Source organism: Pristiophorus japonicus, chromosome 11 (genome assembly GCF_044704955.1).
Source record: "Pristiophorus japonicus isolate sPriJap1 chromosome 11, sPriJap1.hap1, whole genome shotgun sequence".
In the NCBI taxonomy this organism is placed as follows: domain Eukaryota; kingdom Metazoa; phylum Chordata; class Chondrichthyes; family Pristiophoridae; genus Pristiophorus; species Pristiophorus japonicus.
Window position 1 is genome coordinate 119,781,627 of NC_091987.1, and position 17,571 is coordinate 119,799,197.

General features: G+C 44.1%; 1 protein-coding gene across 1 annotated transcript in view; it reads right to left on the bottom strand.

The window, feature by feature from the left end:
* Positions 1 to 6,350: 6,350 nt before the first annotated feature.
* LOC139276245 (histone-binding protein RBBP7) overlaps positions 6,351 to 17,571 on the bottom strand; it is a 61,670-nt gene continuing 50,449 nt past the window's right edge. The window contains exons 10-12 of the mRNA XM_070893951.1: positions 10,956 to 11,013; positions 7,614 to 7,724; positions 6,351 to 7,377 (exon numbers count right to left, since the gene is read on the bottom strand). Of these exons, the coding sequence (XP_070750052.1) occupies positions 7,309 to 7,377; positions 7,614 to 7,724; positions 10,956 to 11,013 (238 nt within the window). The 3' untranslated portion in view covers positions 6,351 to 7,308. The remainder of the gene's footprint in view (positions 7,378 to 7,613; positions 7,725 to 10,955; positions 11,014 to 17,571) is intronic.

Here is a 17,571-nt window from a genome sequence, read left to right on the forward strand (position 1 = left end):
GCCATTTGCTTTCTTAACCGCCTGCTGTACCTGCATTCCAACCTTCAATGACTGATGCACCATGACACCCAGGTCTCTTTGCACTTCCCCTTTTCCTAATCTGTCATCATTCAGATAAAAGTCTGTCTCTGTTTTTACCACCAAAGTGGATAACCTCACATTTATCCACATTATACTTCATCTGCCATGCATTTGCCCACTCACCTAACCTATCCAAGTCGCTCTGCAGCCTCATAGCATCCTCCTCGCAGCTCACACTACCACCCAACTTAGTGTCATCCGCAAATTTGGAGATACTACATTTAATCCCCTCGTCTAAATCATTAATGTACAGTGTAAACAGCTCTTTAAGTTCAGGACCCTAGTCTCTGAATTAACCACCTTAGTAAAGATTTCTACCGTATTATGGTCACTCTTCCCCAAGGGGCCTCGCACAAGAAAATTGCTAATTAGTCCTTTCTCATTACACATCACCCAGTCTAGGATGGCCAGCCCTCTAGTTGGTTCCTCGACATATTGATCTGGAAAACCATCCCTAATACACCCCAGGAAATCCTCCTCCACCCTATTGCTATCAGTTTGGTTAGCCCAATTTAAATATGGATTAAAGTCACCCATGATAACTGCTGTACCTTTATCGCACGCGTCCCTAATTTCGTGTTTGATGTTGTCCCCAACCTCACTACTACTGTTTGGTCTGTACACAACTCCTACTAGCATTTTCTGGCTTTTTTTATTCCGCAGCTCCACCCATACAGATTCCACATCATCCAAGCTAATGTCCATTCCGTTAATTTCCTCTTTAACCAGCAACGCTACCCCACCTCCTTTTCCTTTCTGTCTATCCTTCCTGAATGTTGAATACCCCTGGATGTTGAGTTCCCAGCCTTGGTCACCCTGGAGCCATGTCTCTGTGATGCCAATTATATCATATTCATTAATTGCTGCCTGTGCAGTTAATTCGTCCACTTTATTACAAATACTCCTTGTATTGAGGCACAGAACCTTCAGGCTTGTCTTTTTAACACACTTTGCCCTTTTGGAATTTTGCTGTAATGTGGCCCTTTTTGATTTTTGCCTTGGGTTTCTCTGCCCTCCACTTTTACTTTTCTTCTTTCTATCTTTTGCTCCTGCCCCCATTCTACTTCCCTGTCTCCCTGCATAGGTTCCTATCCCCTGCCATATTAGTTTAACCCCTCCCCAACAGCACTAGCAAACACTCCCCCTACGACATTGGTTCCGGTCCTGCCCAGGTGCAGACTGTCCGGTTTGTGCTGGTCCCACCTCCCCCAGAACCGGTTCCAATGTCCCAGGAATTTGAATCCCTCCCTTCTGCACCACTCCTCAAGCCACGTATTCATCTGAGCTATCCTGCGATTCCTACTCTGACTAGCACATGGCACTGGTAGCAATCCTGAGATTACTATCTTTGACGTCCTACTTTTTAATTTAACTCCTAGCTCCTTAAATTCATCTTGTAGGACCGCATCCCATTTTTTTTACCTATATCGTTGGTACCTATATGTACCACGACAACTGGCTGTTAACGCTCCCGCTCCAAAATGTCCCGCACCCGCTCCGAGACATCCTTGACCCTTGCACCAGGGAGGCAACATACCATCCTGGAATCTCGATTGCGGCCGCAGAAACGTCTTATTCCCCTTACAATAGAATCCCCTATCACTATAGCTCTCCTCCTCTTTTGTTCCCCTGCCCTCCTGTGCAGCAGAGCCATCCACAGTGCCATGGACTTGGCTGCTGCTGCCTTCCCCTGATGAATCATCCCCCCCCCCCCACAACACGGTGTATCTGTTTTGGAGAGGGATGACTGCAGGAAACCTCTGCACTACCTTCCTTCCACTGCTCTTCCTGTTGGTCATCCATTCCCTGTCCGTGTAACCTTTACCTGCGGCCTGACCAACTCACTATTTACGATATCCTCTGCATCGCAGATGCTCCAGAGTGAATCCACCTGCAGCTCCAGTGCCGCAATGTGGTCTGTTCGGAGCTGCGGTCTGTCAGGAGCTGCGGAAGGGTTTTTAAGCGAGAATATACAAAAACAAAATGCATGATTTAAGGGGAAAAGTTGGAACCCTGTATAATTTTCTGCCCCCTCCGCTAAAGCGAGCAATGTTTGTAGGGCTGCCCATCCAGTCACTTGCCTGACCTCTGTTACCTCACCAGAAAACCATCAGCTGTGGCAGTGAGTGCTGGTAAATCATTTGTTTCTGGAGGTAAGCCTGCTTTGGTTTTTACGCCATATTCGCACATTCATCCACAGGCACGTTCCAGAAAGCATTACTGGATATGATGCAAGGTTCCTCAGATGTAGGGTTAAATTCCAGGTTTAATTCATTGATCGCTTTAGTTAGTTGAAGCTTTCACCTAAATAAAATTCCTCGATTACAAAATGTACGTACACTAGGCTCAAATGTTGATTGGGAAACTTCGAGCTGGAGATAGAATAGAGAATACCTGAAATAGAGATTTACAAACAATGTCTTGGTCATAGATTTATCTGAGCATTTATTGCTATTCCACTTAAATTGAGTTGGAGTATGTTGGAACTACGGAATCTAGCAGAAGTTTGCCAAGACATTGCCTGCTTAGTACATATGGCATCCCAGTGGTATATCTCACACCCATGCAACTAGAATGCTGATGAGTTTTTATCATCCAGGATTGTATCTGCTTAACTATTCTGCTCAAGTTGACCTACCCCACACTGTCTCCCAGGTTCTCTTCAGTCCGTTGATCATAATTGTCCTGAACTGAGTGAGAGAGGAGGGTGTCAATTCAAATCTTGATGAGCAATGACCGCTTCACTACTGCAACTCTCAGCACATATTGGCAACTAGAGCAAACACCCCTTCTGCATTTAAATTGTTGTAAGAAATTGCAACTTTTTATTGCTTCCCTGAATTTAGCATCAACACAATGGATGTTGTTTCTATGTAAAAATGGACAATCAAAAGTTTAAAAAGCCTTGCAATGTAATAAAAATTGAATTTAATTTGGGGTAAATTCACCAGTTTTGTCCCAAGGGAGTTCAAGTGGGAGAGTTACAGGTTCTCAAACCTACACTAGAGTGCAGTCTCAGTGAATTTATCCTATAGTTACCATAAACTAGTGACCCTAAACAGATCAATTTGCAAACTGTCACCTCTAAAACATCTGTAAAAAGCCTAGAATTATTTGCAATGGAAGCAGAATTTGACTTATTTGACCACTGAAACAGTGGCCCTGATAACCATGACTTAAAATTTGTAGAGCGAGGTGAGGAATATTTCAGTTGAAACACAGAAATTAAAAGCACAGTATATTGCCCCTGGAAACAGGCAATGGGTGCTTTCAGAGCTTGGCTGATTCTTAAATGGACGTTAGAATACTGGTGCACAAAGCTAAAATCTTACTGCTGTCGACCTCCAAATGCATTTAATAACCAACCAGGTTATAAATGGCAATGCTGAAATTATGGATATTTGGAGTATTTTAGTATACCAGCTCATTCACAATTAACCCAAAATAAAGCAGTATGCTCAATTTTGCCTAAAACATTGGTCTCTGGCTGAGTCACATGGAATTTGGTTATAATGAAACATAGAAAATAGGTGCAGGAGTAGGCCATTCGGCCCTTCGAGCCTGCACCACCGTTCAATATGATCATGGCTAATCATGCAACTTCAGTACCCCATTCCTGCTTTCTCTTCATACCCCTTGATCCCTTTAGCCATAAGGGTCACATCCATCTCCCTTTTGAATATATTTAACGAACTGGTCTCAACAACTTTCTGTGGTAGAGAATTCCACAGGTTCACAATTCTCTGAGTGAAGAAGTTTCTCCTCATCTCGGTCCTAAATGGCTTACCCTTTATCCTTAGACCATGACCCCTGGTTCTGGACTTCCCCAACATCGGAACATTCTTCCTGCATCTAACCTGTCCAATCCCGTCAGAATTTTATATGTTTCTATGAGATCCCCGCTCATTCTTCTACATTCCAGTGAATATAAGCCTAGTCGATCCAGTCTTTCTTCATATGTTAGTCCTGCCATCCCAGGAATCAGTCTGGTGAATCTTCATGCACTCCCTCAATAGCAAGAATGTCCTTCCTCAGATTAGGAGACCTAAACTGTACACAATATTCAAGATGTGGCCTCACCAAGGCCCTGTACAACTGCAGGAAGACCTCCCTGCTCCTATACTCAAATCCTCTTGCTATGAAGGCTAACATGCCATTTGCCTTCTTCACTGCCTGCTGTACCTGCATGCCAGCTTTCAATGACTGATGTACCATGACACCCAGATTTTGTTGCACCTCCCCTTTTCCTAATCAGTCACCATTCAGATAATATTCTGCCTTCCTGTTTTTGCCACCAAAGTGGATAACCTCACGTTTATCCACATTATACTGCATCTGCCATGCATTTGCCCACTCACCTAACCTGTCCAAGTCACCCTGCAGCCTCTTAACATCCTCCTCACAACTCGAAGCTGGGTGGCAGTGTGTGTCACCTGCAAACTTGGAAATATTACATTCAATTCCTTCGTCTAAATCATTAATGTATATTGTAAATAGCTGGGGTCCCAGCACTGAACCTTGCGGGTACCCCACTAGTCACTGCCTGCCATTCTGAAAAGGACCCGGTTATTACTACTCTTTGCATAGAAAACAAAATCAAGGAAGTCATGATAAACCTTGATAAAACACTGGTTCGGCCTCATTCGGAGTATTGTCCAATTCTGGGCACCGCACTTTAGGAAGGATGTGAAGGCCTTAGAGAGGGTGCAGAAAAAATTTACAACAATGATTTGAGATGAGGGAATTCAGTTATGTGAATAGACTGGAGAAACTGGGGTTGTTCTCCTTCGAGCAGAGAAGGTTGAGAGGAGATTCGATAGAGATGTTCAAAATCAAGAGAATAATTTAAACAGAGTAGATAGAGTAACTGTTCCCAATGGCAGAAAGGTCAACAAACAGAGGACACAGATTTAACGTGGTTGGCAGAAGAACCTAAGGCTACATGAGGAAAAACTTTTTTACATAACGAGTGGTTAGGATCTGGCTTAAAAGGGTGGTGGAGGCAGATTCAATCATGGCTTTCAAAAGGGAATTGGATATGAACCTGAAGGAAAAAAATTTGTAGGGCTATGGGGCAGTGGGACTAGCTCTTGCAGAGAGCCAGCACGGGCTCGACGGACCGGATGGCCTCCTTCTGTGTTGTAACCATTCCATGATTCTACTTCTTCACAACAGAGCCATAATCCCCAATGTGAGCCATTAAAGACACAGGACTTCTGCTCAGACTTGTAATGGCCTGAAAATGGTGTCCGTCTCTTAGCGCTGCATTTACACTGGGACTCCAGCCCAAGTTAGGTAGAGCCTATCAGACCCCAATTGCAATTTTGAGGTTCAAGTGGGTGGAGGGTGTGTCGTTGATGCTCTGCCCATTTCCACTGGCATTGAATGGCCTAACCAATCCTTAGATTGGTGGAGGCTGCTCAAAAAAATGGTCCAGATATTTTCAACTTGTATTTTTTGTAGAGTCAGGGATAGCAGGAATGTTCCACAAAAATACTTTGGAGCGATGTTGGCCCTCCCCAACTCGCAAGCTGCCTCAGAGCACTGGGTTGGTACGTGCAGCTTGTGGACTGCATGAAAACGAGGCCTAGGCCTTGCGACAGTTTCAACGGGCAGGTGGCTGGTGAATTCTGCCCGCCAACTATCCATTGTGCAACTAATCTTAAACTTGGTTCCAGAAAGCCATGTCTGCTGAGCTCCGATACATTACAAGGCTCCCAATCTTATTTGGGAGGGTTTTGGATCACCTGTGCCAGCATCAACCCTTGATCTTGTGGCAGACTCTATTGACTACATGGCTCCATCTAGTAGTCAGAGGTTTACACCAAGGTGTAGTGTTGATATAGATGGTCTGACATTTATCCATAAAATCAGTGAGATAATCCATTGATTGCTCAGAGCACACCATACTAATTCTCCTTTGGTTGCACAGGGTGGAGGAAATTTCAATTAGTTTCTCTTTCAGTTCCGCCTCCACCTCCACCAAGCCACTACCGCTGGTGACGTTGGTGAGCCATAAAATCTGCATGCATGCAGTTTTTGCTAACTGTGAACAGGTGCTAAATAATAGGATCGAATGTCCACTGTTTGTACTTTATAACAAAATATGGAGAAATTGAAAGCTCCAGTGTAGCACTTGTTCATTTATACTTGTATACCATAAATTTCATTCAGAGCAGATGAACAAACTCAAACTGTAAATTAACTTCTAATACGCACATTGATCAGTTTCTGCCTTTCATGTGTACATGTTAAAAAGAACGGCTAAGTTTTAAAAATTATTACAAAAGGTTTATTGTGTTTGTATACCCCTGTTCTACAATTTGCATAAAATGCAGTTTTTAAAACAATAAAGGAAAATACAGGAGAAGCAAATTTCTATGGGAATTCTTAAATGCACAAACACACATCGGCGCCTCAAAGGATAAGAAACCTATGCCACATATATGAAAGTTAGCTCTTAACCCTTTGAAGACCGCAGCAGCATTTCTTCACCATATGCTGGATTACACTATAAAACACGTAAAGATTTTGTTCATTATGATATGCCATGTTTGCCGCACAGTTATTCCAGTTGTGGGCATGTGGGCATGGATGTTGTGCACCTGCAAAATATGCTGGAACTTCAATGGTATTTCAAACCACGACTGCGTGTGTGTGTGTGTGTGTGTGTGTGTGTGTGTTGTAGGGGGTAGAGGGGCTTGGACAGAAGTAAAGCAAAGACTTTCAAGTGCTGAAACATGCACTTTGGATAACAAAAATTCTTCTGTCCTCAAGAGTTTAAAGATGACATTGCTTTGTAGAGACATTATCAATTTTAACTCTCTTCCATTGGAACCAAGTGACATGCATACTCTGAATCAATGCCCCTGCTGCCAATCACATTTCAGGGTCAAGCTGTATATTACGTATTATCGCAACACACAAGTATACACAATTTGTGCTTAAGCTTTCAAGCAGCTATCAATTAGCCTTTATACATGCTAAGGAATACAATTACATACTACTGTATAAATCAGGCATTGCATTCTCAAAACACTTCCCAAATTTCTGTACAACACTCACTGAAAATTAACAGGAGTTGCACGTCAGAATTTGCACAAGTGCTTTTTATATACAAGCCCCAGCACTTTACTGGAAAAGACTGCTTGGAAAACAGCTGCATTAGGATTATCAGTTTAAATCTTTTTCAGACCCCTTTTAAAGTGGTGGATTCAAAATGGGGCTTTATGATCCTTGACTCTCGAGTTCAGAGGCAGGTGTGTCTGGTTCTTCATCGTTGTAAATATTCTCAGCCTGAAAGGGCAAAATCATAATCAAGCCATGATACATCACAGTTTGAAACTTATGTAATGTAACCATAATATACAAATCATAAAGTTATGCCCCAGTATGTTTTAACTGAATTTTTTATACTAAAAAGCAAAATTTGAAAGCCATTAAAAATTTGAGCAAAGAGACGAAGACGGGATGATTATTTGTATCAAAATACTTGGATACCCTACAGCTGATCCAACAAGACCAACACTCACCATCTGCCAAACTTGCATAATATTATCTTCCGATACAGAACAGATTACCCAAGGTTCGTTGGGATTCCAGGAGAAATCAGAAATCTTTGCAGTGTGTCCTCCATGAATAAACTACCAGGAAAAAGCAAGGTCGTTAGAATGGCAGACAGGTATGCATACAGAACAAAACCTTTTGGATTGGAATGCCACTCTTGGCCAATCTAATCATGCACCTAATTCCGGTTATAACAGCTCATTTTCACCTCTGCTTTTGGGCTGTCACTCCAGTGCTAAGTTAGTAGAGATTCTATCCTTTGGATGAGATGTTAGTGGTTCAAGAGCATATTAAAAGCACTGTTTGAAGAGGAGCAAGGAGTTCTCCCAGTGTCCTGGCCAACATTTCTTACTCAACCAACACCATGAAAAAGATTGCCCAATCAATCATCTCATTACTGCCTGTGGGATCCGGTCATGTATTATTTGGTGTTTCCTTATTATAAGCAAGATATTAGTGCCAGGGAAAAAAGACTTGCATTTATATAGTGTCTTTCATGGCCACCGGACGTCTCAGAGCGCTTTACAGCCATTGAAGTACTTTTGGTGTGTAATCACTGTTGTAATGTGGGAAAAGCAGCAGCCAACTTGCGCCAGAAAGGGCACAGTGAAGATTCATTTGAGTTACACCAAGAATAAGATATTGACAATAGAGAAGGATTGATTCCAATGATTGGCATTTTGATAATGAGGAGGCATAGACTCTAGATTATCACTTCAAGAATGAAGGGGCAAGTTACAATAATTTATTTTCCCTATACAGAACGTTAAAAGTCATGCATCATTTAAAAACGACTGGATAATTATTCAAAAATGGGAATAAAAGGACATGGAGGAGAAGGGAGGTGAAGAGATAAAGAGGGCAGAAGTTAAATTAAATAGCTCCTGTTAAGGAGCGAGCACCAATACAGACATGAATGGCCTCCTTCAGTGTTGAAATGTCTATGATGAAACATCTACACTCCATTAACATATTGAAACATTAATAATTGAAACAGAACCTGGGTGGCTCAAACTTTCTAAACATATAAATAATAAAAGGGTAGTCAATGGAAGGGTGTGGCCAATTAGGTACCAAAAAGGAGATCTTATGGAGGCAGAGGGCATGGCTGAAGTACTAAATAAGTACTTTGCATCGGACTTCACTAAAGAGGATGCTGCCAATACAGCAGTAAAGGAGCTGGAAAAAAGAGGTACTTAAAGTTTGGCGGTGTTCAAAATAGCAGTCACCCAATCAGTGTGCAGATGGAAGGAAGAGTGGAAATTATGGAGGCTCTGGCCACAATCTTCCAATCGGATGTGGGAGTCGTGCCAGAGGATTGTAAATGTTACATCCCTGCACTAAAAGGGGGAGAGGGATAAACAGGCCAATCAGCTCAACATCATTGGAGGGGAAACTTGAGAGACGTTAAAAGAGACAAAATTAATTGGTACTTGAAAAAATATGCATTAGTAAATGAAAGCCAATACAGATTTGTTAAAGGCAAATCGTGTTTGATTAAAGTGATCACACTCTTTGATGAAGTAACGGAGAGGTTGGATGAGGGTAGCGTGGTTGATGTTGTGTATATGGATTTTCAAAAGGTATCTGATAAAGTACCACATAATAGACTTGTTCGCAAAATTGAAGCCCATGAGATTAAAGGGGCAGTTACTGCATGGATATGAAATTGACGAAGGGACAATAAGCAGAGTGTAGTGGTGAATGGTTGCTTTTTAAACTGGAAGGGTTGGTGTTGGGACCACTGCTCTTTTTGATATATAAATATTAATGACCTGGACTTGGGTATAACGAGGCATAATTTCAAAGTTTGCAGAGGATATAAAACTCGGAAATGTAGTAAACAGTGAGAAGGATAGTAACATACTTCAGGGGGACATAGAGAGACTGGCGAAATGGGAAGACACATGGCAGATGAAATTTAATAAAGAGTGAAGTGATTCATTTTGTCAGGAAGAATGAGGCAGAGGTAATATAAACTAAATGGTACAATTTTCAAGCAGATACAGGAACAGAGACCCCTGGGGGTGTATGTACACAAGTCTTTGAAGGTGGCAGGACAAGTTGAAAAGGTGTTGGTGATTAAAAAGGTATACGGGATCCTTGGCTTTATAAATAGAGGCATATAGTACAAGGATGTTAAAACTGTATAAAACACTGGTTAAGGCCTAGCTGAAGTATTGTGGCCAATTCTGGGCACCACACTTTAGGAAGGATGTCAAGGCTTTAGAGAGTGTGCAGAGGAGATTTACTAAAATGGTACCAGGGATGAAATACTTCAGTTACGTAGAGAAAGTATAAAAACTGAAATTGTTCTCCTTCGAGCAGAGAAGGTTAAGGGGAGATTTGATAAAGGCGTTCAAAATTTTTGAAGGGTTTTGATGAGTGTAAATAAGGAGAAATTGTTTCCAGTGGCAGAAGGGTTGGTGATCAGAGGACTCAGATTTAATACAATTAGAAGAACTAGAGGCGGCATGAGGAATAAAAAATTTTACCCAGCGAGTTATGATGATCTCAAATGCACTGCCTGAAAGGGTGGTGGAAACAGATTCAGTAATAACTTTCAAAGGGGGTTTGGATAAATACTTGAAAAGGAAAAAAAATGCTGAGCTATGGGGAAAGAGCAGGGGAGTGGGACGAATTGGATAGCTCTACCAAAGAGCCGACAGAGGATTGATGGGCCAAATGGCCTCCTCCTGCTGTATCATTCTATGATGCTAACAAGTACTGAGATGACAATTTAATAGTTATTGACATACCTGTTTACAACATACTTTCCATGTGGAAAGGATAACAAAATTCCACAAGGAAAAGAATTTAAAAACTGATTGTAATACAGGTATAGCGTCGAGAATCCGGAGTTTCGGAATCCGGGACGATCCGTTGCGGGGTCGTCCAGAATCCGGAAAATGTTCTGGAATCCGGACTGCGCCTCGGGCCGCCGCCGACTTCTCCCACCCGCCTCAGGCCGCCACCGACCTCGTCCCCGCCTTGGGCTGCCGACCTTGCCTCCGCCCAACCCTAATCTTATTAGAGCTAGGCCATTTCAGGCAAAATCAGGAAGCAATTTTTCACACAAAGGTGGAAATTTGGAATTCTCGCCCCCAAAAGGCTGTGGATTCTGGGAGTCAATTGGAATTTTCAACACTGAGATAGATATTTTTGTTAGATAAGAGAGATATGAAACTAAGGAGGGAACATGGAGTTGATGTGCAGCTTATGTTTGAATGTTAGAGCAGGCCCTAGGGGCTGAAAGGCTTACTCCTGTTTCGATATTCCTAGTTGCTATATCTTGTACAGAGACCTACCAGTAGTTCTGGAGGTCCATCCTCTGCATCTTCTGCTGATTGTTCCTCGCCAATTTTACTACCAAAAAAAATGTACAAAAATCAATTATAAATTATAATACTCTTGAAATTTATCTTGCACTTTGACTACTGCCAAAGGTTGGCTGCATTATTCTGCCTCAGAGAACAAGTCAGAGAATATTATCAAAAGGATATAGCTGGAGAGTGCAAAAACGATTTACAAGGATGATACCAGAACGGAGAAGGTACAGCTATCAGGAAAGATAATTATCTCGAAAAGAGAAGTGATCTCATAGTGGTCTTTAAATGATGGGGATTGATAGGGTAGGCGTAGAGATGTTTTCACTTGTGGGAGAGTCCAAAACTACGGGCCATAAACACAAGATAGTCAATAATAAATCCAATAAAGGAATTCAGGAGAAGCTCCTTCACTCAGAGTGGTGAGAATTTGGAACTTACTACCACATGGAGTGGTTGAGGCGAATAGTATAGATGCATTTAAAGGGGAAGCGTGACACGAGGGAGAAAGGAATAGAACGATATAAAGTAAGAAGGGAGGAGTCTCATGTGGAGCAAACACTTGCATGGATCAGTTGGACCGAATGGCCTGTGTCTGTGCTGCAAGTTGTAGATTTGAGAATGCCACACAACACAGGTGAACCACCTTCCACTGTGCAGTAGTTAAATGCCAAATAGAACTTCTGTACAAAATTGGTCACAAAGTTAACCAGTTCTCTAATGCCCAAGCCTAATATCTATATTCATATATTAACATAGCATCATTCACACTTCAAGTGTTTCTGAAGGGCAAAGAAAGTGGCCGTGCTCTTGTGATTGGATCCCGAGCCAAATAAAACCACAATCCAATTACTTTGCAATCTCACAAACCTCTACTATATCATTTCACTCAGTGAGAAACACCACAGGAGATACATCAATAGATATAAAACTAGTGTATTTTATCCCAATGTACATTTCATTGGCATTAAAAACTGAGAATTAAAACATACACAAGATGTCATATAGGTTTGCATTAAGAAAATACTTCTATCTAATAATTTGCAAAACTCAGCATATTCAATCTGCACAAAAGGTAATAGCAGTCACAATTACATATTATTTAAAGTTATTATACATGTTACAGATTATCCACGAAAGCCACAAGTGAAATTTTGTTTTGCAAAAATTCAGCAGCTATACACCAAGATTAAAAATACTGCCAGCCTTCTGACACATAGGGCCGAAGTTCTTCGCGCCCAAAAGTGCGCAGGAAAAAAAACTGCGAGATTCTCCGGCTCCTCGGAGCTCTAAGCCAGCTTGGTGCAGCGCGCAGATCACAGCGGGGGGCGGAGCCAGACACTCGCGCCGATTCTGTAAGCAGTGGGGGGGGGGGGGGGGGGGGAGGGGGAGAACGGGTCTAATTCAAATGAGGCAACGTCGTGCCGGCAACCCTGCGCGTGCGCATTGGAACGTGTGCGCACGTGCAGTGTGAAACAAACATTGGCACTCGGCCATTTTTAAAGGGACTGGAGGAAAAGTGAAGATTTGTCTCTTGGACCCCTGGAAAGGCTTGTGATTTAATTTTTGTGAGTGAGGGAGTGCTTTTAGCAGCACTGTTGAATAAATCACCTGCAGAAATCAGTGAGTTCAGCTTTTCACTGTTAAACTTGCAGAACCGGTGCTGCATTGGTGCATGCAAAGTAAGGACTGTGTGTTTTGAGAAATAAGAGTGCCAATTCAACTTTGCAATGGATCAACGTCCACCAGGAACAAAGAATTTCTTACATGAGAAAGTGGAGATATTAGTCAACGTAATTGAGCAGAGATGGCAGGAGCTAGATATCAAGCAACAGAGGTCGCATAAAAGTGCCACCAAAAGAAATGAAGAAACGCTAGAACCAAGTTGCAGAAGATTACTGCGCAGTGGTACATACCATGAGATCTGGAAGCCAGTGTAAAAAGAAATGGCACGACCTTGGTCAAGTAGTTAGTGTAAGTAATATTTCCCATTTTTAATTGAATCGTAATTGTAACCTGGCTATCTGTATGTCCCACCTTGCAGACTGACACACTCTGTAAAAAGTTATATTTTACTCTTTGCAGAAAAAATTGGCCCACAACAAAAGGGAGGCAACTCGGACAAGAGGAGGCATGCCCAATCCGCATCCACTGACACCCTTGGAACAAAGGGTAGCTGCTACGATGAGTCGTACATGGAGAAAAGCAATCAGTACAGCACAAGCTGGGCCCGCACGCGAGGAAGAGGGCAAGTCCTGAAAATGCATCGTGGCCCTTTAAAATCAACCTGCTGCCTAACCTGCTATGTGTGAGAGTACTCATGCCACCCATCCGGTCCCCTCCCTTGCTGTTAAACATTTGACTGTTCTGATGTATTTTGCAGAACATGATGATGCTGCTGCTGCTGCTGCTGCCAACCCTGAGGATCCTGAGGGTACAAAACAAGAACCAGTACAACCAGCTGCGGACGAACCAGACTGGATGATGGCAGCGATGACTGAAATATCTGCAGGGGAGAGCTTCCAAATTAATGTTTATGAGCCCCCATCAAGGGGTATCAGAGTTTCAACCCCTAGCATAGGTCTTGGTTCTACCTTCCATGGTTTTGATTCTGATGTTGCGGGTCCCAGTGGTGCTGCTGGTATAATGCAGCATTCTACAGTCAGTGCACTACCGCCCGAGCCTGTGCCTCCCTCTCGCATAGGTTCTGGTTCCACCTACTATGGTTTTGATTCAGACACTGCGGGTCCCAGTGCTGCTGCTGATATCATGGAGCAGTTTACACCCATTCGTCCAACATCCCAGCCCACGGCTCGCACTCGAATGCTCTCGTCTGGAACACCGAGCGTCCCACCATCCCAGCCCGAGCCTCTCTCTCTAGTACTGCCGTCTGCAACACAGCGCGTCCTACCGTTCCAGCCCGAGCCTCTCCCTCTAGTTCTGCCGTCTGCAACACAGAGCATCCCACCATTCCAGCCCGAGCCTCTCCCTCTAATTCTGCCGTCTGGAACACCGAGCGCCCCACAGTCCCAGCCCGCGCCTCCCTGTGTAGTGGTGCTGCTTGCAACACCGAGCGTCCCACCGTCCGTGCCCGCGCCTCCCAGTGTAGTGGTGCCACGAGGCAGACCTAGGAGAAGGAGATTGGAGACACACTCCCCTGAGATGCAGTGTGCAACAGATGCGGCTTAGGTTGTGGCATTGGGTATGGAGACCAATGAGCTTACCCGATCACTCATCGGTGGCATCAGTGCAGTGGGTGAAGAGTTGACGGTCCTGACGGGAGAAATAGCAGTAAGGCACGGGAACTTAGGGAGGGAATGTCCGAGGGAGTGCAATTGATGGCACAGGCCGTCAGGGAGGGCATGCAAATGACGGCACGGGCTATCAGGGAGGGCATGCAAGTGTTGGCACAGGCCGTCAGGGAGGGCCTGGTTGAGGTAGCTACTGCAATAAGGGCACACAGCCCGGCCAATCAAATGACACCCCCATGAAGAAGTGAACATTCACTGAGATATGGATGAGACATGGTTGCAGCCTTTCTTTGCTGCTTTTGTTCTTGTTCTTGATGTAGCTGTAGTAGTGTTTTTCAAATTGAAATTGTTTTGTAAGTTTTGTAACTTTACAACTTAAGTGATCTTATGGTTTTTAAGTGATCTTATAGTGTAAATGCTCTCACATTTTGTATTCTATTTAATTTTGCACCTAAAAGGTGATCCTGAAGTTAAGTGTTCTTCAGAGTGTAAGATTTTTCACATTCAAACTGTTTTGTAAGTTTTGTAACTTTACAATTTATAAGTGTTTTCTCAGGGTTTTCAAGTGATCTTATAGTGTAAATGCTCTCACATTCTGTAACTTATTTAACTTTGCATCTAAAAAGTGATCTTGAAGTTTAAGTGATCTTAAGAGTGTAAGATTTTTCACATTGCGATTGTTTTGTAACTTTACAAGTTTTTAAGTGATCTTCAAGAGTCATAATAAAAAGTATAGTTTGATACAACAAATATTTTATTTCAGTGACGTTAACTTTTCAATAAAATATTTTTTCATTAAAACTGTTTCATGTTCCATTAACACAACACAACGTAGGAACAACTGCAAAGAATAAACATATCCATGCGCAACAGCGGTCGCAGAGCCCTCAGGCATCAGTAGTTGAAGCGTTCACGGATGAGCTGCTGGCGCAAGGCTCGGCCCTCCTCCGACCTTGTGCTCCGGCATCAGGCACTTGCATGCTTTTCTGATCGTCGTCATCATCCACATTCTGCTGTTCCGTAATATATTATTATGCACTGGACCCTCATGTAGGTCTTCTGATTCCACTACCAGCTCCTGCTGCCTCATGATGGCTAAGTTATGAAACATGCCGCACACAACAGTGAAGTGACCGACAATCTGAGGAGAGTATAGCAACTGTCCTCCAGAATGGTCCAGGCATCAGAATCGCTGTTTCAATATGCCAACGGTCCTCTCAATGATGCTGTGCGTCGCAATGTGCGCCATGTTGTATTGACGGTCAGCTTCTGTCCGTGTCATGCGTAGGGGCGCCATGAGCCAGGTGGTCAGGCCGTACCCTTTGTCTCCCAGTAGCCAGCTCTGCCCTTCTGGCTGCTGCTCAAACATGTCAGATATAACGCTGTCGCGTAGGATGAACGCATCGTGGGTGCTGCCAGGGTATCTCGCATCAACTGACATGATGCGCTGCTTGTCGTCACACACGAGCTGCACATTGATAAGAGTGGAAATCTTTCCTATTTCGGTACTGCTCAGAATCCTCCACAGGTGCTTGCAAGGCTATGTGGGTACAATCAATGCAGCCCTGTACCTTTGGGAAGCCAGCAATCCTGAAGAAGTCCACAGCCCTCTCATGGATCGCTTGTGCGGTCATTGGGAAATTGATGAAGTCATTCCTTCGCGCATATAGTGCAGCCGTGACCTGGTAAATGCAGCCATGTATTGCACATTGAGAGATGCACACACATCTCCAGTTGTAGCCTGAAACAATCTCGAGGCAAAGAAAGAAAGTGCAGCTGTTACCTTCACTGCAACAGACAGGGCAGTTGGCGTTCTGCTTCTGGGCTGCAAATCTGCTCTCAGCAAATCACAGATCTCAGCGACAACTTCTCTGCGGAAACGTAGCCTTTTGACACAATCAGCCTCGCTCATGTCCAGGTACGAGTGCCTGGCTCGATATTGTCGACGTGGTAAGGTCTCCTGCCCACCAACCTACAGGCTACGACATTCCTGGTGCGGTGAGCTCTAATCAATTCTCTCCTATGCAGTGAATTGATGGCGAACCATTGCATAATACGTGGTGTTGAAAATGCAGCACCCATTCTGCAAATTTAAGTTTAAAACTGTATGTGGCTGCCTCTCCCTGGCCAAATGGCCTCAGTACACTCACAGCTCGAAGGCTGCTTGCTGTATCTTCAGCTGCCATCGAGCCACGCTGCGTGCGTGTTGCTTCTTCGGCTGCTGGCCAGCCACTGACGCTGCCCCTATCGCATGGCCTCAACCCCCTTCGAAAGCTGCGTGCGTGTTGTTTCTTCGGCTGCCGGCCAGCCACTTATGCTGCCCCTATCGCATGGCCGAATGGCCTCAACCCCCTTCGAAGGCTGCGTGCATGTTGCTTCTTCGGCTGCCGGCCAGCCACTGACGAAAGGAAGGCCTGCCTGAAACACCGCAGCTCGAAGGCTGCTTGCTGCCGCTGTTGGGGCTGCCGTCGAGACACTGACGCCACCCCTGCCTGTCTCCAACATGAAAGGCCTGCCTGAAGCACAGCAGCTCGAAGGCTGCTGCTGTTTCACACAGGTAGGAACATGGATTATTTAATCTTTTCTTTGCTTATAAATTTTTATTCAGGTTAGATCTTTATAAGTATGACTGCTGAATGATTGTAGAATTTAATGACTTCTTTTCCCTACGCACTTCCCCCCCACCCCCCCGCATTCCCTACGCCTAATTTGTAACCTACGCCTGATTTTCCAAGCGTAGACAAGGTTTTTTCACTTACTCCATTCCAAGTTAGTTTGGCATAAGTTTTCACTGTCTAAACTTTGAAAACAGGCGTAAGTGGCCGGACACGTCCCCTTTTGAAAAAATAATTCTGTTCCAAAGTGAAACTGTTCTAACTGACTAGAACTGGAGCAAACTAAATGCCGAGAATTGCAATTTCTAAGATACTCCATTCTAAACCAGTTGCTCCAAAAAAACAGGAGCAACTCAGGCCGAAACTTGGCCCCATAGGGACAAGAATAGCCTATTTGGACCCTCATAGAAAATTACAGCACGAGGCCATTCGGCCCATCGTGTCCGTGCCAGCCAACAAAGGGCTAATCCCACTTTTCAGCTCTTGGTCCATAGCCATGTAGGTTACGGCACTTCGGGCCCAAGTTTCCACACGATAAAAAAACGGGCGCCCCTCCAAGCTGGGCGCCCGTTTTTCGTGCCACAAAGTGCGCCTAAAAAAACCCTCCCCGTATTCTCCACCTCCCTGCAGGTCCTCTGGCCCTCGGCGCGGCGCAGCAGGAGCTGTAGGGGGCGGAGCTAGGACCCTGCGCCGAAAACAGTGCCGGGAGCTCTGCACATGCACGCTACAGTG